The 24309-nt window shown below is 37.1% G+C and overlaps 1 protein-coding gene across 2 annotated transcripts in view; it reads left to right on the top strand.

Annotated features, from left to right (window-relative positions):
* LOC134648608 (protein tiptop-like) overlaps window positions 1-24072 on the top strand; it is an 89708-nt gene extending 65636 nt beyond the window's left edge. The window contains exons 2-3 of one of the 2 annotated variants that reach the window (XM_063503091.1): window positions 8387-8531; window positions 19867-24072. In XM_063503091.1, coding sequence (XP_063359161.1) covers window positions 8387-8531; window positions 19867-22852 — 3131 coding nt within the window. In that variant the 3' untranslated portion in view covers window positions 22853-24072. Of the gene's footprint in view, window positions 1-8386; window positions 8532-18104; window positions 18363-19866 lie in introns of those variants that run through there. The other variant, XM_063503092.1, reaches the window with a different exon arrangement.
* Window positions 24073-24309: the final 237 nt, after the last annotated feature.

Genomic DNA, 24309 nt, shown 5'->3' with positions numbered 1-24309 from the left:
TTGTTGTGCCTAGAGAGAACAATATCATCTGCTTCGCAACTTGAAAATGTTTTTAATAGAGCTTCGTAGCCGAATCCCTCTCTCTGCCTCCGCTGTGCGTCTATCTGTCTGTCTATCTGTCTGTCTGTGTCCGTTCGTCTGTCTGTCCGTCTGTCAGTTTATCTATCTGCCTGTATGTCTGTCTATCTGACTGTCTGTCTACAAACGATACTTGTTGCGCCTAGAGAGAACAATATCATCTGCTTCGCAACTTGCTTGCAACGTTGTTTTTTAATGGGGTTCCTTAGCTGAAGGGTAATAAGCCTTTGCTGTGCGTCTATCTATCTATCTGTCTGTCTGTTACAAATCAATGGGGCATTCCGCGCTGTGACAGCTACAAATGATACTTGTTGCGCTTAGAGAGAACAATATCATCTGCTTCGCATCTTGCTTGAAAATCTTTTTAATATGGTCCCTTAGCTGGTAACAAACGGAATCCCTAAGCTTCTGCTGTGCTTTTAGTTACTGTTAAAAATACATTTGTTAAAGATACAAATAATAGTCCTTGCTGGGATTCGAGCCCATGACCTCCTGTATTGTAAGCACCCACCGACTAGGCTGTCCGTTAATCCAACACAACAACGGAACGGGATAAAACTCGACGTTCTTATGCAAGTTCGAAGTCAGCTAGGATAATGCTTTTGCAACAGGCAGCAGCTGATAACTCCCGTCCCTATGGCAACCTATCTCCCACCTCACGATATCGGCACAGAGGCGCCGCACAACGCGGTATCTGACGTTTTACGAGCGAACCATGCGGTCAATTAAGCAGATACATGGTTATTGATGTGGGTAGGCGATATATGATTTATGTTTGAAATTAGAATTTGCTTGGAGGTGATGAATTCTGAAATTTAATTTGAAGTGAATGGTCTAATAGTAAAGAAATATGGACTAAGTCAGGTCGTTCAGATAGGTGCTGAACTTGTTTCAAAACCTTCAATCGTAAAGAGAGATTTGATTCCATTTCTATATAATTATGAAGGTCAAAATATCAAAAACATTGAAAAGTTTGTAAGGAAGTTTTCAAAAAGAACTTAATATGTATGTTTGTTTTTAGTTTTGTAAATTGTTTCGCAACAACATCTCAACTCTATTTCCTTTTGTTGCTTCGAAAAATAATAGGACTGGTAAAAGATTTTGGCCTATTATTAAGGTACGTTTGGATTCAGAATATACCAGCATCACTGCTGCAAAATTGCAGCGTGATATTACTGCCGACTGCATTTCTGCCGTAAATGTCAAAAATCTGGGCAGCAACAACGATTTTGATGACAACGATGACATTTTGACTGCTGCAGTGATGCTAGTAGCTAGTATAGTCTGAATCCAAACGGTACCTTTAATCTGACTAAGTCTACTCAAAGAAAAATATTGGAAACTCCCACATAGAGTCGCCATCAGATATACCGGAACGGCCAAAGTGCTCACAAATATCTGAACACGCACTCTAACGTCGTGACAATAAAGGCGTGTTCAGATATTTAACACACATACTGTAATTAACACAGGACATTACCTACAGTACCCAAATTTATATACCCAGCAAAACAAATTCGACATCCCGTCAGCCAATTAGTCTTCAACGATTTATGCTCCTGCGTCGTCGCGTGCGCCGACCCGATATATCCAGCGACCGATTGAGATCGATCCGCGACTTGTCCCAATTACATTATTTAATTACACTTCGATTTTCACTGATAACGTTTCGGCAATTAATTTTGGTGATATTTTTCTAGTGGGATTCTGTGAGGTTTGAGGATTTTTTTTTATCATACCATCGTATTCTGATTGTGATGACAACGTCGACTGAACTTGATTTGTTATGGATATGACCTGTCCGTGTCAAAAGTAATGATTCTGATTGAATAAATGTATATAACTTTTGATACGGATAGATCATATCTATAACATAAGATTAAATCCATATATGCTGTTATTACAGTCATGATACGCCTCCAGATATTTGTCATAAGTCTAATAATAACATTAAAGATTATCAGTCTATTAAGTATAATTATTAGAAATTTAGTGTGGATATTCCCAAAGTAGAGAAGACAATATGTCAAAAGAAGGTTAAAAAAATTAAGATCCAATAGTTATAGGCAAAGCTGCACAGTAAAATAAAAACAAAACAGATATAGAAACCAAGCTGAATCAAATTATAGACAGTACCCTCATACGTTCAGACACGCCCCCTTCATAAAATATAGTTATGACCACTACAATGATATACATACTAATATCTCATGCATGGAAACAAAAAACAAAGTTACAATGCCTCAAGCAAATTACACGTGTAGTTCTGCACAACAAGGGGAGGATGTTTAGCGTTTAGTTTTTATATCTTTTAACCGTAAAAAAAATAACAATACACTTCTTAAAGGGATTACTCGTGTGTTGGCCTGTCTGTCTGTCCATCTGTCACAGCCAATTTGCTCCGAAACTACTGGACCAAATGAGATCTTCCTAAAATTCAGACATCTTTAAAAATCGAACTATAACTGTAAACAACGTTATTACTTCTATCAAAATAGTGGCTAAAATTATTTGAAATTATTTACGCGTTTTCATAATTACTTTATGTATGACCTGTCTAGGTAGTTATAGGTCCGGAGTTTGATCATTTGACAAAGAAATAAGAAATAATCGTTTAGCTTGCATACAGTCCGATTTTCTCCAATTACAAATCGTCCTACAAATCGCCATCTACCATAACTTTACTATCCATGAAATTATGAAGATTATCTCCAAAAAAGTACATCGCGTTTTCATCCGGTGTCAATTTAAACTGTTAATTTAAAAGATTCTCATTTATTAGCATTTCTTTAGTGACTTAAGATGTTTCCAAAATGATCGTATTGCTTTCTTATCGTGACGATTTCACGGCAATTCCGACTTTCGTCATTGTTCTGATTGTGCTCCGTCATTCTATGGGTGATTGTGGCAAATCAGTTACCTTTCTAAAGAAATCTGGGTTTAATGGTACTGGAACGATCTTAATTAGAGTATTAAGGTTAGTTGTCAATAGAAATAACGTTAGTTTATGGTCATTACATTACGTTTAGGTTTTAGAATCTAAAAAGATTTTAAGATTAGCTTCAAAATGTTGATTTGGATTGAAAGTTTGGAAAGTCGTACGTAGGGGCACGTTTTCAGACTAAATGGCATGTAATTACAATTTATTAGAGACATTATACACGTCAAAACATTTTAAAGCTAAGATTAACAACAATTTTTATAAGAAAAACATATGTATCTGATTTTTCTGTTGTATTGTATAACAAAAGCAATAAGGATAGATCTACATTAATATCAATCATTAAATCCTTAAATGAATTTAATAACATGACATGTACTTATAATTTATTTTTTCTACACATTAGACGCAACCTTGACACATTTTGTGAAGAGTGGCAGAAGTGTGCATCGGATAGGACCAAATGGCGGGAAAGAAGAGATTTGTCCAGTAGTGGGACACTCTTATAGGCAAATAAAAAACATGCAACTGCATAAATCGGCGCAGTTTTTAAACCTACAGTCATCCCTTGAAACTCGAGACCCAAAAACCTCTGGCCGGTGTGGTCCGCTTATTTCACTGCCCACTGGGCCGGCTCGGCTAATTGATTAAAACGCACCGTGTCAATCCTCGGCCGCAGGCGATGCGGTGATCAAAGGACGCTGCAACTGACTCAGTTGCAGGGAAACAAAGAGATGTCATGTCTGGCAATTATGCGTTTTGAGAGTTTAGATTTGGACAGTGATATCTAGTGGTTAGGAAGGGGGTGATATCAATATTAATAGGGTATTCGACATTTTTTTTTATTAATGGTATCAGTCGATCAGGTTTGTTTTGAAGATCAAATATCTATATGGGATCCATATGGGATCCATTGTCTTAAAGCAATACAAAAGTCATAAATGACGGCCAAAGTCTGGCACCCGCACTTTACAGACGAAACGCTTCTAACACAAAATGGCAATGCATCGTGACGTCACCATGTAACGTTAGAAGCCGTTGCGATGTGTATCCCCATAAGGGCATTTATTTACGTGTGTTCATCAAGAATATTTTTTTCTGAGTTATGGATATTACGTATTTATCTTTACGTTAATTTCTTATTTATAATGTTAAGCGTGCATTTTATTGATGTTATTTTAAGTATAGTTATTAGTTACACTACAACATTTTATTACTACTTGGAAACTTAGTAAGTTAATAGTTAAAAAAAATTATAAATAAAACAGGAGAAGAAGTAGAACATATTAGAAATTAACAAATCTATGTCCAATTATAATTGTATTAAAAAGGCAAAAGCTATTAAAATCAACCAATCATTTGTATCAAATCAAATATTTACGGGCCGCCATCACTGTTCGTAAACAAGTGTCGATTAAGCATCACCTGTAATAACTCTTTAGGCGCCAAGGGCACAAAAACTTGCAAAAGCTCAACCTTATCACCTCGATACCGGCCATCTGCCTCTGATTGATACCCTGATAACGACAGCCATCAACAAGATCATTGATCAAGCAAAAAACATCTCTATGGCAACGGGGGAACTGCCAAACAACAATCACTCATTGATGATCGTGACAGTTTTGTTTATTCGATTTATACACTTTCTATACTTTTTAGTTTTTTGATAATGAAACTTTAAGTCCGATGACGGGACAATACTTTTTTGTGAATGATGAACAGGGTTTTGAGTCGATAACGATGACACCTTTTTACACTTACAAAAAAAAATACGAGGTTCGTTAAAATTATAGGTTACTTTTTAAGCAGATTTTCCAGAATCCATTACATCTTTCCCATTTAATTTATAATGTTTTTATAGTTGCCTATTACCTAGGTTAAACTCCCGATAATGGCAGTTATTCATGTCATAAGTCCGGATATTTGTTCCTGACTTATGAATGTTTTATGGCTTTGAGTAATATTTATATAAATGGCGGATTTGGACTCTCAAGAATAACTAGCATATGTACATGTCAATGCGCTGCACTTTCTAACTATTAACATAAACCGTCAGCTACAAATGTATGGATCCACGTATCAGACGCAGACGTGAGAGTCATTGTGCTGTCGGTGCGCAAGCGCACAATGTGACAGCGTTATCGCTACTTTGACGGTTGTCCCGTGGAAATTATTAAGGGCCTGGGGTGAGAAGTCTGGTGCATGTACATATATTTTTTTAATGGTGACATACAAGAACATGGTGTAAATAAAATATGTATAAAGAATACTGCAGAATATATATTCGAAAATTATGTTTTTTTTATCAAGCAGATACGACTGCGAGCGATGCAACAAATTTTGAGATTAAAGGAAAAATTGGGGAGGCGTCCCCAAGACGTGTTAACAAAAGGAATGGACAGATTTGCGCTTCTGGTAAGATTCGGTAGCTGAGTTGGTTTAGCGCGATTGGACTGAAGTTTCAAAAAGGTCGCAAGTTGGAATCTTGCTCGAAGCGGTTAATTTTTCCATTTTTTTTTTATTAGCCTATATGAGTATCCCACTGCTGGGCAAGGGCCTCTCCCCTTGATTTCCACGACTCCCGGTTTGATGTTTCCTCCGGCCAGTTGTTCAGGAAGTTGTCCAGGTCGTCCCGCCATCTCCGTTTGGGTCTGCCCCGTCCACGTCCCTCTACCGGCATCCACTTGGTGGCTAAGCTAGCCCACCTCTCCGGATGCATGCGGTAGACGTGTAGTTTAAAAATTTACATGAAACATGTAGTCCAGTGGGATATTACTCAGAAATTTTAACTTTCTTAATAAACGAATTTTGTTGTGAGTATTTACAACCCATACCTTATGGAGCTTACTGTGAGACTGGGCCCGTTTCTCAAAAGCTTGTAACTTGTAATACAAGCGGATGTCACTTTTTGACAGCATTTGTTAGAAAGGGATTTGTATTACAAGTTACAAGCTTTTGAGAAACGGGCCCTAGGTCAATCTGTGTAAAATTGTCCTATAATATTTATATTTACGTATAGGTATTCGTTCATATCAGTACTTATCGAATCGATTGTCATAAACCAGGAAAATTTATACTATCCGTGTAGAAGAGCCTATCGATCGATTTATCTTCGGAATTATGTCAGTCAGATAAGGAATAATTGATATGCGATGAGTAACGATCAATCAATCATTAATCATGTTTGCGCAACACTTAGTCGCTGTTGATTGCGATTTAGGGATCCTTAGTAACCATTGTTACTTGACTTACTGCAAAAGGGGCGAGAATTAATTGAGAATGTATAATTTTAAATTACTTACAAATGAAAAGTTCGTTGCAGAGACAAACTAGTAGGGCCATAGAGAAATATAGTAAGAATAGAGTGCTCACTCCATACATCAGTTTTGGTACCAATAAATATATTATTTTCGTAGTCGACATCTAGCATCGAGTAGCGGAATTATCAGTACAGCTACTTGATACTAGATGTCTAATATTGAGTCCCGACTCACGAAAATTGTGTTGAACAACAATTTACAACTTCATATATACCTATTAATATTAAAGCAGAAGGAGTTGAAAATAGAGTTCCGGCTAATACGGTTATATTATTAGCTGAAAATTGATGAGCATTAGACTTTAGGGTCGGTGCAACATCTATTGTCAAGTAGCAGTCCTGATAATTCCGCTACTCGATGCTAGATGTCGACTATGAAAATAATAGTTTTTTTGGTACCAAAACTGATGTATGGACTATGGAGTGAGCACTCTAATAAGTATTTTTTTCTGAGGAAATTAGAATTTTAGATCAGTCTAAAATATGTCCGCCTTAGATATGACCACACATTATATTAATACTTATTCTAAAGTACCTAGTTATATTAGGATGTTTTTTTAATGGAGTATTTAGGGCAGGTACATGATCCAGTGCTGCTACGCCAAAATGGTCTTAATACACCATTCCTAACTTTTTAATTAAGGGCAATTTCCATATTAAAAAAAAAAATTACAGTCTGCCGACAAAGATTAAGTAGATATATTATATTAAATATATTAATAACGAGTACCTCACATATCTAATTATTTGAGAATAATTAAGTAGATAGGTACTTACCTAGATGTCAAATTTCCTGAACTGTCGCCTTTCCTAGGATGGTTCATAGGCTAGATTGAAACCCGTAAAATAAATGCAATAAATTTAAAGTGTCGGCGACACGCATGTGACACTTTTGTAGTCACATTGCCATCATCTACCAGCTTTGCATCAGGCACGAAAAACAATTTTCTGCCCTTCTATGAACGGAACTCTAATCCTTATTTTATCGCCACATCACACCTTTTTATAAGTACAATAACAAAAACCCTCAACTGACCAGTATTGAATCTTAAGTCTTTGCTTTAAAGTTCAAAATCGGTTCACAGTGCGGATGGTACATTAGTTTAGCAATAGATATATATTTTAATTTAGCCTAAATATGGTTTGAAGTGTCTCCTTTATCGTGATGTATTACTTTGTTAATAAGGAATGTAAGGCTAGTGTTTTCTGTTACGGGATTATGATTATTTATTAATAATAAAGGTATAAAGATAAAAGCGATATAAGTCACGTTTAAGTGCTTAATGATGGAAAATATAGCAACTATAGGTAGTGATAAATTGTATTTTCTGTACTTCCCGTTTAAATCTCTATAGTACTTATCATCAGCTATTTCTATCTATATTCGATTATAATCTTATTACCTATTATATTACGCGTTTGCGTTATGTCTATTTTTGGATGGGATTTAAAACAGCGCGCCATGCGGAACGTATTGGAAACTCAAAATCCCATACAAAATTACACTTAACGGAAACACCGTCACGTCACGCTATCGAATGAAATGTACACTAGGGGTACTTAACTGGGGCCTTACCATGATGTCCTTATTGCGATTCTGTTTAGGACCTAAACTGAATTGCTAAAGACAAGACAAGACAACACACAACAACACAAGAAAGACACAACACAAGACAAGAGCAGCCGATGCAACGGAGCCACGCCGTTTTGTCGACTAAATAACTAGTGTTTAGTTTTAAGTTTATAAAATACATATGTATGTTAGTCTGTAAGGTATTTGTAATATGGGCCTTGTTGCGTGATTTAAATTTCTAAATAAATAAATAAATAAAGGACGGAGCTATATGTATAAGTCGCATATAGCTCCGTCCCATAGCAATTCAGTTTAGGTCCTCAACAGAATCGCAATAAGGACATCATTGTAAGGCCCCTGAACTACTGAATCATTAGGTGTCATTAGGACAATCGAGCGTCGCGAAGGCTGGAACTCATTACTTCGGCAATTTTTTGCGATTGAAAAGGCCTAACAATGTTTTCTCTTGTTCCAGAAGAAGCGACCAGCCCGGACGGCGTGAAAGAACGCGGGGAGGGGGACGCTTCCCCCGCGTCCCCCGCGTCGCGCTCCCCCGCGCCCGACGCAGACATCGAGCACAGCATACCCGCCACGTTGATTCAGGACCCTCATGCTGAGAGGTAACATAAGATAACATAAGATAAGATATTATAACATAAGATAAGATACTGCCATATTCGAACTTTAAGATACGTCAAAAATAAGATATTTGAAACGATATGGATCGGATATGTCAGTGTCATACAAGTTTCAAAAGTGACGTAGGTATTTGTTTGAAGAAACGTCACTTTTGACACTGACATTATCCGATCCATATCATTTCAATATATTATATTTGACGTATCTTAAAGTTCGAATATGGCTGATAGACTACGATTGTCACTAGCTAGCTAGCTATATACATACGCCCCCGGCCGCGTAGCCAAAATACCAATCGCTTACGCTTCGTAGCATTCGGAACGCAACTGTCACTGTCGCACTAATATGGAAGAGTGACAAAGCTTTTCATTGTTGTAGCGATAGCGATTGTCACCTTGGCTAGGCCGGCAGGTCTACAAATTCATTAGTTTATACGAAAATTCTAATCTACCTGACCCATAAAACAATAATAAAAATTGAGCTACCTACAACAAGTGGGTCAATGACCGTATACGCCAGCGAAACAACGTTAGGGTTGGCTATGAAATGTTATGAAAATTACACGTAAGTCGTAACATTAATATACGGTTTTATCAAAATTTTGAAATATAAGCCAAGGAAAGGTAAATAAAACCCCATATTCAAAGAACAATACTAAGCCTTCAAAACTATTATCGATCGTATATTTATCATTAAGATTGATTGATGAATAAATATCAATAGAACAGTACACGTCAATTCATTTTACATTGATCAAAAGTATTCCTTATTCTTTTGTATCAAGGTTGACGAGACTACAGTTAACGATGTCAACATTAACACATTTAATTGACCAATAATATACCTTATTTAGGTGACCATACGGTTTAAGATAAGTAACTGTGTCGGTGGTACTCCCGGGTGTCCATATTCGTGTCCGATAGGTGGTCCCAAGATCACTCAGCACTGCTTAGTGGTCACTCTAGTGATGTACCGTTCATGAAAATATTTCCAAGGGAATTAATGGATATATAGTAAATATAATTACCATCGACTAAATCGTGATTTTCTGTAACAATCTGATAGTTCTGAAACGCATAACGAATACTTTCGCATAGTGAATAAAAAGAATCAGTACAAAAATTCAGTTAATAATAGGTAATATAAGAAAATCCATTAAACTATCACAAACATGATTTTACTAGGTATCAGTACAGTAGACACCGTACTCTTGAAAAATTACGATCGTTGCAATATGTTGAAACAGATTTTGTACTTATCTAAGACATAACACTGAAATTTGTGCCAATGCAGCTATCACAATCATTATTGCTTCGCTTTGGGAATCCCGGGAGGGAAATAACCCATTATTCCTAGAAATATTCCCATTGCACATCACTACAACTGACCAGTAACGATCCCATTGTTTTCTAAGATCAGTTGTCACTAGGCCTACACGTCCATTCGCCTTTCCCATTACCATTTCATCTATTCCACTACCTTCATCTTTACCTAAGTATACTTTAGGTTCATTATCATCTATTCTAACGTTAAATTTAAATTTGGTAGTATTTGAAATGAATGGAAGAAAGATAGTGACAGTTATTGTGTTCTTCAGTAAAAATGATCTGGATTCACAATTTGACACTTCATCAATTCTTGTAGACGGAATATTCAATTCTACTAATAATATTATTATAAATGTAAGTATGCATGCTGGTACGTGTGGATGCTTTTTAGTTTTTATTCAGTTATGCAAAAATAGACGAACATATTTGAGTAAAAATTGGCATATAGATATCTTAAAATGAGTTACATTTTTTTTTATTAGTTAAGTTCATCGAAACGTTTCTTTATACCAGAAACAATCAACTCGAGAGAGTGAACAGGGCGAAACGATTTATACACAAGCAAAGACACAGACAAGGCCTGTATCACTACATAGTATTTTAAAACAAAGTCGTTTCTCGCTGTCTGTCTGTCCCTATGTATGCTTAGATCTATAAAACTACGCAACGGATATTGATGCGGTTTTTTTAATAGAGTGATTCAAGAGGAAGGTTTATGTATAATATGTTAAGCCGGGCCGGGTCACTAGTAGGTATATTACGAGTATAATGTTGGTAAGCAAAACGTATGGCATTGATGAATGCGATTAAGTCTGATCGATTGATGTCTCCGAGTTGATAAGTTGATTATTAATTGTCTACCGCTTTGTTTTTACGATGTTTGGTCAGTCAACTTTGAGATCCAAGTATAGCTACTAATTGATATATTTCATATATTTTTCCTTTTTTTCTAATTACACATGAGTTAAATTAAATGGTAGTCTATAAAGAAAACGAACTAGATTGATTTTTGACACATATTGTCATGTAGTCAGACTATATATATTATATATATTTTTTAGTTTTTTGTTGTTAGTAACAAACTATGGACACTTAAGTCTGAAATAAATGCATTTTATTTTATTTTATTTTATTTTATTTTATTTATTTTTTTATATCATTTATTTTTGCAAATTCATCTCAGGGGGAGAGAAGAATGACACAGACAGAATGGCGGAGACAAAACCGCAGGCACTGCCAGTAAAATATTATTTATTCGATGAAATTACTGAATGTCATTGTCATTTTACCGTTTTTACAAAAAGAAGAAACACCTAAATCAAAAAGTAACCCAGGATATCTAAATTAGAATAAAGATCATTGACATTTAACTGTCTCCACATAATATGTCTCTTGTGTCTATTTTCCCATTTGATCTTAACATTTTTACTCACAATGTCGCTGTCAACCGCGTGGTTAATATAATGTATGTCCACACGTCGCATTCCTTTACAAACCAACATTGTTTTTCCTAGAACCATTTATTTAGTTTAATCAAATACATTTGAAGCTCCGTATCAAATTGCACGTCAGGTGCCATTGTCTCTTCACACTTTTATTGGAACAGATGTTGAAACTTAACCAATTCTTCATGATCTTTTAGAACAACATTATCGTCTTTAATTTTAGGATCATTTTTTAATGTCTTGAGGGGGGTTGTAACTGGTAATTTTTAAATTGATCAGAGAAAAACACACATACTGACAAATATACATACTAATGATGTATTTTGTGTTAGTTGTCTGTATTTAATTATGCTTTCTTGACATATTTCTCGATGTTTGCGTTTTGTCGTCAAATAAAGGATCAATTGAATTAAATTTCATATAATATAACAAAGATACTAATTTAATGTGGTTAATGAATTTAACGGGTTAAAAAGAGTTCAACATGGTATCTTAATTTATTATGGCTCCTCTACACGATGGGCCAGCGCCGGCCACTCCAAGGGACGCATTTATGCGTTAGAGGGAGCAAGTGATATTGCTGTCTCATTCTACCGCATGGCTGCGTCCCTTGGAGTGGCCGGCGCTGGCCCATCGTGTAGAGGAGCCATTATATTATATATCCAATATTAGAATAATAATCAGATTTTTATACTTACTGTATTAAATCTTATTACCTTTATACAGTATGTCTACAAACCTAATATCTATCAGTCTGAAAGTTCAAACTAAAAAAAAACTGGATTGGATATTGAAAAAAAAAATATGTTTAAGAAGTTGGTTTGTTATTTGTGTCAAATCAATCACAATAAAACAAACAATTAACACAACACATGCATCTGCCTGTTTTGTTTTCAACATATGTTTATGAATTCCAATATCACTAACAAATCTTATTTTAATCACATCACAATCGTCGCTATTATAATTAAGCAAAACATTAAAAAAAACCTTATCTGTATCCGGTGAAACAGCAGGTACGACACCAAAATGACAAATGCAGTTTACAAAAGATGCATTTATAGAAAATCTGCTCTAGTCCCTTGAGATAAGGAATATGCCTGGTGATTTTATAGTTTTCAAAATGCAAGCGTAGCTTTGTCTAGGTTGTTCCGCTTTTCCATCAATGTCAATTAAGTGCAGTGAAGACGCTTCATCAATCATGCATTCTGTTCTAATTCAACCCCGAGGGTCTATTGTTTAGAAATGTCCGATTATTTAGTTTGGAATATCATTTTTAGTTCAGTTTAGAAAGAAAAAACTACGTCCGAATGTTAATCGGGTTCGCGCTGTTACCATCTATATACCATCGCCCACACTGTTAACTGGACCTGCCTTTTGTAATAAGGTCCATCGATGTTGCTGTTTGTACCTACAGTTTTTTTTTTTAAGTTTTTGCTCACCAAAATTTCTTATATATAATAAATAATAAATAAATAATAAATAAATATTATAGGACTTTCTTACACAAATTGACTAAGCCCCACAGTAAGCTCAAGAAGGCTTGTGTTGTGGGTACTCAGACAACGATATATATAATATACAAATACTTAAATACATAGAAAACAACCATGACTCAGGAACAGATATCTGTGCTCATCACACAAATAAATGCCCTTACTGGGATTCGAACCCAGGACCGCGGCTTCACAGGCAGGGTCACTACCCACTAGGCCAGACCGGTCGTCAAATATATAAGGTGTGATATTTGATTGGTATCTCACTATAATTTAAAAGACGGCTTTTTGACAGGAAGAATAACAAAGCGATTTTTTGCTATGAACACCTAAAGGAAAACAATCAGGAAAACCTACATGTAATTAGGTTTATTCATAAGAAAACATTTTCCTATATTAATATATAGAAATATATAATAAACCAGCCGGCATAAATTTTAATACATAATAAACCAGCTGAAAAAACAAACGTTTGATTAAATTTTTAATATGAAAAAGAAATCGAGTAAGATCCATTAAACAGACAGACATACATAATTCTTCCACACAATACAATGGTGATGAAGTTAATTTATGTCACGGTGTTAAAGGAAAATTAACATCTGAGTAAATAAAAGTACATATTGTACAGTTTAATGTTTACCGAGAAATAGTTTGTAATGTTTAAAAACGAATTTTAATATCGTCGGAAAAATTATCATTGATTCTATTCACTATCATGTGATTAAATTAGAGCCCGTACCATGAGTCACTGACAGAGTCAAAACTGACTTATACGCTATCAAGAACGTAATTTACTTTCTATACATCTCGTTCGAACTAATATGCGAGTACGAGCGAGATGTATAGAAAGTAAATTACGTTCTCGATAGCGTTTATGTCAGTGCCAAACTGATGGTAGCCGTATAGATAGGGTTAATTGTTATATTTGGTATAGTTTGAATTTATTAAACTTAAAAAAAATCAACGATATAAGAAATACGTACAGGTATCCACAACGTTTAATAAGTCAGACCGGAATGTAAAACTAAAATGAGCTTACCACCTATTTAATTTTTAATTTACGAATTTCCCTGGTAAATCAATACATTCCAGTGTAGGTATCTAATACAATTTTAATTTACATTACATTACATTTACATTTTTATTATTTTTTAATATTTTAGAAATTAATCACATATGGAATATTTCTGGAATAAATTAATTTCATTCATTCATTCATTCATTACTTTTTTATATGTAGGTAGATATGTAAGTTCGCCATAATTTTATTATTGTTGGATTGTAGACATTTTTCTTTACTTCAAATGTTACGGTGAATATTTTAATTAGCAGTTCTGTCGATTAATTTGCTAGTTTTATTCGCTCATAATACTAGCTTGCTATTTATTATTTACAAAATAAACTAATATTAGGTACCTACCTTCTTATTACGTATTGATACTAATTGAAAGTTGTGACTCTATATGCTGTATTTGTCATTCGTATGACCATGATAATTATTAATTACTAGTTAGCCGATATTAAGACTTGTTTTCATCAATTAAATGATTAATCACACTGATAATTGAACACGTCCTCGCGTGCCTTTATCTTTACTATGTCCATAATCAAGCCATATTCATCCAATCCATCAAAGGTAGGTATTATATTATCTGTTAATCTGGTTAAAGGTGACAGAGACTTCAAAAAAAGAGCAAAATAAAATGAAAATTATTTACTTCGCAGGTTTCATAGCTAAGATCTTCTATTAGAGTCTGTTAGAAAAGAGAAGAGTCGTGGAATGTATCGGGTTTCATACAATCCACGACTCTTTTCTTTCCGCACAGACTCTGTAGCCAAGCCTAATATCAGCCTAAGTAATTCTCTGTTGTCGCTCCTTATTGTAAGATTGTCTCTTGTAGTCGTGTGATCTTATTGACTTCTTTTTGGATGGTATGACTTACTTCCAATAGTTGTCAAATAAACTTATCTAAAATAATAATTAAACAACTCCCCTAAAGTATCCACCATACTCCTAAATTGTTTTCCAAATAGAGGTATGTAAAACTATAATTTAAGTATTTCTAAAAACTTTTTTTTTATTTGCCTACTTTGGTGTCCCAACTTCTGGGCAAAGGCCTCGTTTTCTCCACTCAACCCTGTTATCGACATTTTTCCACCATTTGGGGTAGAATGCCTCCAAATCGGTAACGAGATATTTTTGACGTGTAAACCCCAACACAGAATTACATTTCTACTGTTTGACCTGCTGAATTAGATGCTTCTGAAATTTGCCACGTTTTCTACTGTCTTCCACATTCCCTACTATAACCATTTTAAAATTCTTATTAGATTCTTCTTAACAGTAGTATTCTTCTACGAGTATGTAATTTTATTCAAACGGAAATAGATAAAAAATTGGTCTACTAGACTTGTTGCTGAATAATTTTTTTACTTAATTTCAACAAATAAATTTAGTTTCACCATTAGCATTATCAGCATTAATATTGTCCAGAATTTCTAAATGGGTATCGTTTGGTGCGGTAATGCAATATTTCATGATGAGTTATTACTGTATTTGGGACCCTAAATAATGATGTTGATGATAATAAGCGGGGGCCGCTGCCCTGTGGACTATTACCGTGAATTAGGGTAAGGTGAAACTGTCATGTTGATAATTTTTAAATTCCCACAATAATTTTGGTTGCTTGAAAAATTTACTGTTGTAAATAATGTAAATATGACAGTTGTATAGGATAGTCGCTGGGTGAGAATACGTTTGTGCCATGCGCCACTTACATTGGTTTACAGGAGAGCGAAAAGAAGCAAAAAAAAATATTTCTCGAAAAGTTTTACATTTAGGAAATATTGAACTTATTTATCATTTAGGCACATATATTTACTATTTATAGTACTATACAAATATTGTGAATATAGTGGTAATCATGAAATAAAAGCACTTTTATTATTGCCATATCCGTTTTTGATGACTAAATGTTAAGCGTACAATGTATGATATGACACAAAAGTTTTGGACATGTCACACTTTTGTGATAATTTTCTGTTAACAGAGTGCAATTATCCTATAGTAAAATGCGGATATGGCACAACATTTTTAAAAATATGTTTTTCCAAAAACCGATTAGTGTCAATTATAGCATATTTTTTGTTATTTTAGAAATCATTAAAAAACGATTTTGCTCAAAAATGGATATGGCACAAACGTATTCTCAGCCTGCGTAGTATGACTGGCGAAATTAAGTTTGTGCTAATGTTAAGTAATACAATACAAATCTTTATTGCACACCTTTATAATAGAAATAAAAACATACAGCAATTTAAGCAGAAGCAAGCAACATATGTGGTCTTAATAATGTCTTATCGCTAAAAAGCAATAGCTGATATTAATAAATATATGCATGTCAGTAGATAAAAGCAATACCTAACTAAAATAAAACCATAACAAACTAATATATTCCGCTAACACAACTAAAATGACACAACGAAGTTCTTGATATTAATTTTATCAAAAACAATAAAGTTTGAGGAAAAGGTAAGGTATCTTTAATTTATGCACCTAAAACCAAATTTCCTGTTACAAATGCACTAATTCCCCATCAGCCAGCTGTCATGCAGGCAAAACAATGTTAAATAGATTGGCATTCTCGGTTTTATTGCTCAAAGACATCTGTGTCGTTTTAAAATTCAGTATGTTACTGCAAAATTATTCATGCCCGTGTCAGGTGTCCCCCATATAAAACCGAATGTTTAAAACGTCATAACTGCCACTACAGTTTTTGGAGTTATGACGTTTAGTTTTGAACGAGAGCCCGCACGATGGCGAACTAAAGTTTACCTTCGGCACCAATTTCGACATGCATCCATTGAATGCATGATTACATTTTTGACTCAACAGATGGGGTGATTTGGAGGTGTCTTGGTAAATTCTAATTTGGATCTGTATCTGTTTAAACGTCAATTTTGTAAATGTGCATGTTATTGTTCCATAATCGATGCGTTTCAAATATTAACATTCACAATTATTCCTGTTTTTTTTTTCATTTATTTTGAGAGTCTAACGCGATATAATTTCATATTTTGCTATTCGTTTCAGCTGGATTAGATCCTTTATAATTACTAATGTGTGTATACAAAACGGGAGAGTTTAATATGTTTTCATCTGTTAGCATATCCTCTTTTTTTACGTAAAAACCTAACAGAACATTGAAGGCTGAAATGTTGTCAGCCAATTAATTCAAAGCTTTTCCCTTCCAACCGTCTTTACGACTTCATCTAATTATGACTCACATTTCGAAGAACAATGTAATGAACATAAATCAGCCACCCACATATATTTACATGTAACTTTTAGGCTAGTCATGAAAACTATTGCCAAAACTGTTTCTTTCGTCTCGTTCTTTCTCAGCTTGTTGGAAAAGGACGGTTGTGTCACATAAAGACGGTTGATTGATTGACCCGCACCGACTAACGATTATAGGAAGCTATAACGATAAACAGCTGGCGATTTCGTTCCGTGAGTCGATTTTAATTCGTTTTCGTGATGGTTGCGAAGTTGGCTGATTTAGTGTTGATATTCGCCTTAATGGTTCCGTTTTATTACAGTTCTACTTTGATTTATGTTTCAAGGTAAACAATAGTTGTAGGAATTTATTCTGCAGAATTTTCATAACTATTTGTAGCATTTTTTAATCAAATAATTTACATTTAGCGCAGTATTTGTTTTTCCTTGTACAAATATAGTTGTTATCGTGATGAATAAGTATCTTATATATTTAATTCACAAACTTAATTTTTCTTATTTGTTAGTATACCTACCTAGAGTACCTGTCTTTTATAGATTTGTTAAAATTTGCTATCCAAACAAGACATGACATTCCTATTAGGTAAACATGATATTCATTGTATTGCATAGTGTCATGAGATAAATTCTAATAAACATCTAATCAGTATCTTAGAAGCTTACTTTGCACACATCACATTTATCTCGTATCAAAATAAATCCCGTCTTTATTTTCCTTTGTCAAGCCGGAAATCTGTTCATGATACACGTAAATCCTTCGTCCCCTGTCAGTTAAACCGCTGTGAGTGACGTTTCCTTGTCAACGCCATCTAGTCCTGTAAAGATAAGCAGTCATTAAAAATCGTCTATTGGTCAAGTTTCTAGTCTATTGGTGAGTCAGTGTCTATCATTCAGTGCAGCTCGCGCAGCGCACGCTTGCATTACGCAGTACCACCCCTCGAGAGACGTATAACTGTCTCTGTTTCGCCCACGACTTTATTGGCTGGTGTGTTGGTTGGTCTCGCTCTCGCGGGGCGGAGGGGGGGAATGCAGGCGGGTCGTAAATCACGCTTGTCTCATTCCACGCGGGACCGCCGCCGCCGCCGCAGGCGCCCGCATTCCCCTCGCGACTGCCGTGAGCGACGCGTCTTTCGTGTTTACTTTGAATTTGGAAGTGTTTCTTGTGAATGGATCCAAGGGTGTCGATTCGGATAGATTGAAAGATTGCGTCCGAAATGATTGTGGAAGCTGACCATGTGAGGTAAGCTTTTGTGATGTTGTGTTTTAAATTTATTACTTCGTTTTCGACATGTACGGTTACGCTGTCTCTAGGATTACAGAAATTTTCATTTTTTTGATGTGTTTCTTAAATTTTCTAAACTGGTTTTACTACCAGAGTGTTAGAAATGTGACATTTTAACTTTTCCGAATCTTATAGCTCCTGCAGACTAAGTCATAGTTTGAATTCGTGCTTCTATGTTGCGAATATAATTTCAAAATCAGTTTTTTTTTTCATGTGGATTTTTTTAATTGTATATTTCGTAAAACCTTTGTAATTTACGTAATTTATGAAAAATTTGAACATAGGAATTTCGTCTCAAAGTTTAAGTTCTGAGTTTTCTGTATTTTATCCTCCATTCAACTTGCCTATTTAACGTGTTGTTAATCGTAAAATAACAATAACATTTTCCTGTTATCTCAAAAGTATTAGCAAGATATAGTCCAACAAGAAATATAAAAAGTTTTCCTTCTTTTTGTTTTATTTCCGAAGATTCGCCAAAGCTGTGAATGTTGAAATATTGGAGGTTTATTTTCAATCTTTTTTTGTGTTTCATAAGTCGGAGTTAGCAGAAAATTTATGATCTTGTTCTACTCGTTATGGAGTTTTTATCTGATGATTTGTTGTTTAAGTTTTTCCGTCTGATACTAAGCTACTATTATGATAGTCAATATTGCTCCATTAGGTACAGATAATATCGCTTATCAATGATAAATTATCGTATTATCATAATTTGTGTTCTGAGTATTGCTATCCTTTCCCCTTATCATCGAAGCTATCTCTTAATTGACACCAATGTGAAGTATTTATGACTCATTAGGACGTTTAAGAAAACCATAAGAAATAATATTGTGTGGTGCAAATTTGATTCATCAAAGAAAACAAGAACGAAAACAGCGATTGTAACGAATATTTTGTTTTTTTATCGATTTATGAGTTGATGAATATTGATGAATCAAATTTGCACCACACAATATTATTTCTTATGGTTTTCTATGGTTATGTAAATATAAATAGGTATACTTTCTCGACATTTGTGAAGATTGCATTCTAACCTGAATTAAGATAAGTATGGCTGATTTTCCAGCGTCTATCAACTACATACTTAATTGTCATTTATAGGTATTTTTATATCTTAAAATTTAGTTTTGTTATTTGTTTTATCATAATGTTATTGAATCCTCAAACATAATGTTATTGTCGTTATCTTGTCCTCAAAATTTCAAATTATATTCTTTTATTTAATATTGTTGCGAGAAAAAAAATGGACAAGTGTCGCACCGCCTACAATTGATTGCTAGAGAATGCTTTATGGCATTAAGTCCGCCTTTTGTACTGTAAAGTTTATTAATTGGTACCTACTACCTACGATGTCCATACAAAAAATATGCAACATCATTGTAACTTCCTTATCTAGTTATAAGGAAGCTGAAAAAACGCAAACAATAATAAAGCACGCTTCTAAACTTCATTTGTTTGTCCGCAGGGAGAGCCCGCGATGTCTGTCGCGGGAGTCGTCCGGCGCGCCGCGCTGCCCCTCCAACGACTCTGTGTACCGCGCGCCGCTGCCCCTCCCCGCGGCGCTGACGGCCGCCCTCCCCGCGGCCCTGCTGCCCCCCCACTCCGCCGCCGTCGCCGCGTATCTCGGCGCTGCCGCCGCCGCGGCCCAACAACGCCTGCTCATGTCATGCCAAGAAGACATGACGGATTCGGAGCGCGCCGACGCTCTAGATTTTAGCACGAAACGCAGCGACTCCCCCGTTGAAGACGACGATGATGCAGTTAATCTTAGTAAAACACCTGAAAATGGACCGTTAGATTTATCTGTTGGGACGCGTAAAAGAGGACCGGAGGATTCACCTTCGCCGGTACCGACGAGAAAAAGTTCTAGAACAGAGCTTAAGCCTAGTCCAGTACCTTGGAGCACGCCGGTAGGTCCGCATTTGCCATATTTCGCGGCCGCAGCGGCTGTGGCTGCGGCTAGTATGTCTCCGAAAGGTGGGATACCGGCAGAATGGAATGGAAGAATGAAGCACGGCCCGACACCGAGCGATGCAACGAAAGCGCTCGAGAAAATGAGCGAGCTCAGCAGACTGGGTGGCGAAGAGTTATTCCGATCTGTACAGAGCGCCGCTTTAGGTGCTGGCTTAGCTCCTAACTCGGCCGCTAGACACTCCGCCTGGCAGTCACACTGGCTCAACAAAGGCGCTGACCAAACTAAAGACGTCCTTAAATGCGTCTGGTGCAAGAAAAGCTTCAACTCTCTCGCCGATCTAACGGTACATATGAAAGAAGCGAAACATTGCGGCGTAAACGTCCCGGTTCCACCGTCGTCTGGCGCTCCTATGCCGCCATCTTTGCACCCACCTTCGAGCTCGCCATCCACACCTTCGCACAACTCGTCTTCTTCGAGCAGTTCGTCGAAACCCAGTCAGAGCGATCTGAATTTACTCATAAAAGAAAACATGCCGATTCCAAGAAAGCTAGTCCGAGGCCAAGACGTCTGGCTTGGTAAAGGCGCGGAGCAGACGAGACAGATTTTAAAATGCATGTGGTGCGCTGAGAGCTTCCGTTCGCTAGCGGAAATGACGAGCCACATGCAGAGGACTCAACACTACACCAACATCATATCGCAAGAGCAGATTATCTCGTGGAAGTCCTCCGACGAAGCTAAAGGATCGAGCGCGAGCAACGCGCCCAATAATCCTGCTCCGCCGACAACTGGCACCAGCAGCCATGTCAGCGCCGTTTTAACGTGTAAGGTTTGCGACCAAGCATTTAGTTCCTTGAAAGAGTTAAGTAATCATATGGTTAAAAATTCACATTACAAAGAGCATATTATGAGATCTATCACAGAGAGCGGGGGTAGGCGACGACAGACGCGTGAAAAACGAAAGAAGTCACTTCCAGTTAGAAAGCTGCTCGAGCTAGAGCGGGCGCAGCATGAGTTTAAAAACGGGGACGGCAACGGCGTACCTATGGGGAAACCGATTAGGGACTTCGGCGCGGGCAGCCGAATTTCTTGCGAAAAATGCGGCGATAAAATTGAGACTGCCGTGTTTGTTGAGCATATACGACAGTGCATAGGCGCGCCGATGTCTAATAGCCAAAGGAATTTTCTGAAGAGCGCGCTGCTCACAAATAGCATCATCCCCCCTGACGTGCCCGGGCATGTCACTCCCACCAGCCGCGACGGGCGTAAGAGCATCAACGATGAACTTCCCTCCCCTGGCTCAGCCCACCACCGCTCCCCCTCCTCCGTGAACGATTCCTCCCCGAGTTCCAAAGACCCTAATGCGAGCAACGACAAGAGCTCGTCGCCTTCGGTCCTCAACGCCATAGAACAATTGATAGAAAAGAGTTTCGACACACGATCGCGTCACACTGTCCCCGGGATGCCGGGCGGAGCTTCCCACGCTCCAATCGGTTCTAGCATTCTTAAAAGATTAGGCATAGATGAGAGCGTAGACTACACTAAACCGCTGGTAGACCCTCAAACGATGAGCATGCTTAGGAGCTATCACCATCAGCAGGGGTACGGGCGCCGCGAGCGTAGCGGGAGCGAGTCAAGCTCGATGTCCGAGCGAGGGGGCAGTCGGGTCGAATCCCTCACCCCTGACAGAAAACTAGACGCTTACCACATGACCCCGCGCACCACCCCAGACACTCGCGGTTCCCAAACACCCGCCTCCGAAGATCGCCCCGCCGAAGTTAGGATAAAAAAAGAAGTTACTGAAGACGATGATCGCGAAAACGGGGTAGATTTGAGCAGCCAGCCGGTACGCGTCAAAACTGAGGTTGATGATGACGAGGAGGCTCCTAGGCCGAGTAGTTCGCATGAGGATGGGAAAGTTGTCCCTAAACGTGAGAGCGAAGGTTCCAGCCCAGCGGCTAGCCCTCGCAGCCCGGCTAGCGACCGCTCGGGACATACTCCGGGGGTAGATAGGAAGCCGGCTTCCAGTTTAGGCGCGTTGTCTTCTATGTTCGATAATCTCGCTAGCGGAGGGTCCTCTAATGAGCCTAGCTCCTCGCGCCGCGGCGGCAGTCACCCTTTAGCTGCACTCCAAAAGCTTTGCGATAAAACTGAAACTAGTACATCCCGCGCGCCCGCCCCGGCTCCATCCCCCGCCGGTCCTCCAAGTATCCTCACATTCAGCTGGGCTTGCAACGATGCCGTCGTGACTGATTCCATCATGAAATGCGCTCTATGCGACACGCCATTCGTCTCCAAAGGGGCGTATCGGCATCACCTGTCCAAGATGCATTTCGTGAAGGACAGCGCTATGCCGGAACCGGTTCCGATGAAAGCCACGCCACCGGCCGGGTCTCCGGGGGCTCACAAAAGTGGGGGGTCGACTGCAGCCTCCCCGCAGGACCCTCGAAGCCCCTCGCAAGCCTTCGACGAGAGCCCACATTCAAAGTTCCTCAAGTACACGGAACTCGCGAAGCAGCTCTCCAGCAAATACGTGTAGACGCGTTTGTGATCATACCATATCCCGCATAACCCGCTAAGGTTAGGTTCGCTCCGGCGACGATAAGTATTTCGAAACTCTTTGCCAATTTAATTATTTAGGTAATTGTTAGTCACCGCATAGTTCGGTTAGTGTAATTAACGATTAGCGACTTAAGTATACGCCAAACGTCTTACGTTCATGTAGAGTAAGGAGATATTTTCAAATAATGCCTTTAGGTGACGATCGGGAGCTATCTTCCCTACTTAATTCCATTCGCGAACTGTACATATAAGTCACGTTAAGTCATAAAGTTATTCGATCTCTTGTAAATGTATTTTTGCTATCGGGGCGGCGCGATGCGGCTCAGTATTTTCGGAATTCGTTGCAATATAATTTGTGTTACTTAATTTACTTCAGAGTTAGGGTTAACTTTTAGTTTATTCTATGTATATTTTGAATTATCTCTAGGTAATCTCGGAGATGCAATCTCTTCTGTTCTCGTTACAGGACAATCTCCCTCTAGTGTAAATTTTGGCCTAGTTCGCTCCCCTGGGAATGCTATTTATTGTTTAGTATAAGTACTTTAGACCGCGTCTGTGACTCATGTATACCATATACCAGCGCATAATCGGTTGTCCAAACCACTAAGCTATTTAAAACAAGTGATAATACGATACGAGTTATACAGTTTTTTCTTTATAAAGGAACAACTACAATCGTATACGTTTAGACCTTCAGTAAAGATAATATCTTCCATTGTAACAGTTATACGAGTGTATATACGGACCTAGTGAGTGAAGACTCTGTTATATTTAAATAAAAATATTGTAAACTGTCTAAGTGTAAGTTTCAGACGATATCAGAATAAGTAAACGGTTGAATATTCGTCGCATAATTTTAGAATATTATCAGTAACTCCAGTATACGAAATGTTTTCTGTCTTTTGGAACTTATTTGATGTTTTTTTGTTTTCGTTTCCTCTAAATTTATGCGGCGGATGTGCAATTTTTGAATTCAAAAATTAAATCTATAAATTTATCATTTTAACGATAATACATAATGAACCTACGAACTTTATGTAATGTATACGCTAGCTCTGATGAGGAATTTTTGCTCATTCTTAAAATGGTGTTGAAATATTGATTTTACCAAATTTAATAATCTTATTTAATATTTTTATGTTGTATTTCAAAATGCAATTAAAAGCTCAAAGAAATATATATGTTACATACTTAAAATGATTATTTTATTTAGTGTTCCCTATCTACTATTCACCTTACACACTTACTAGACACGTGACAACGCATATCAAACTATTATTTGAAAATTAAATAATCATACAATTAAAGTACCTACCTAACACAATCTCAGAAAATAGAAATTTTTGATACCTATGCGTCGACACTCATGCCAAGAAAAATTTAAATATACTTACAACACAAATAAAATAAATATGTGTTGTCCATCTGTTCTTA

Source organism: Cydia amplana, chromosome 6 (genome assembly GCF_948474715.1).
Source record: "Cydia amplana chromosome 6, ilCydAmpl1.1, whole genome shotgun sequence".
In the NCBI taxonomy this organism is placed as follows: domain Eukaryota; kingdom Metazoa; phylum Arthropoda; class Insecta; order Lepidoptera; family Tortricidae; genus Cydia; species Cydia amplana.
This window is presented reverse-complemented; position numbering and strand designations above follow the sequence as displayed.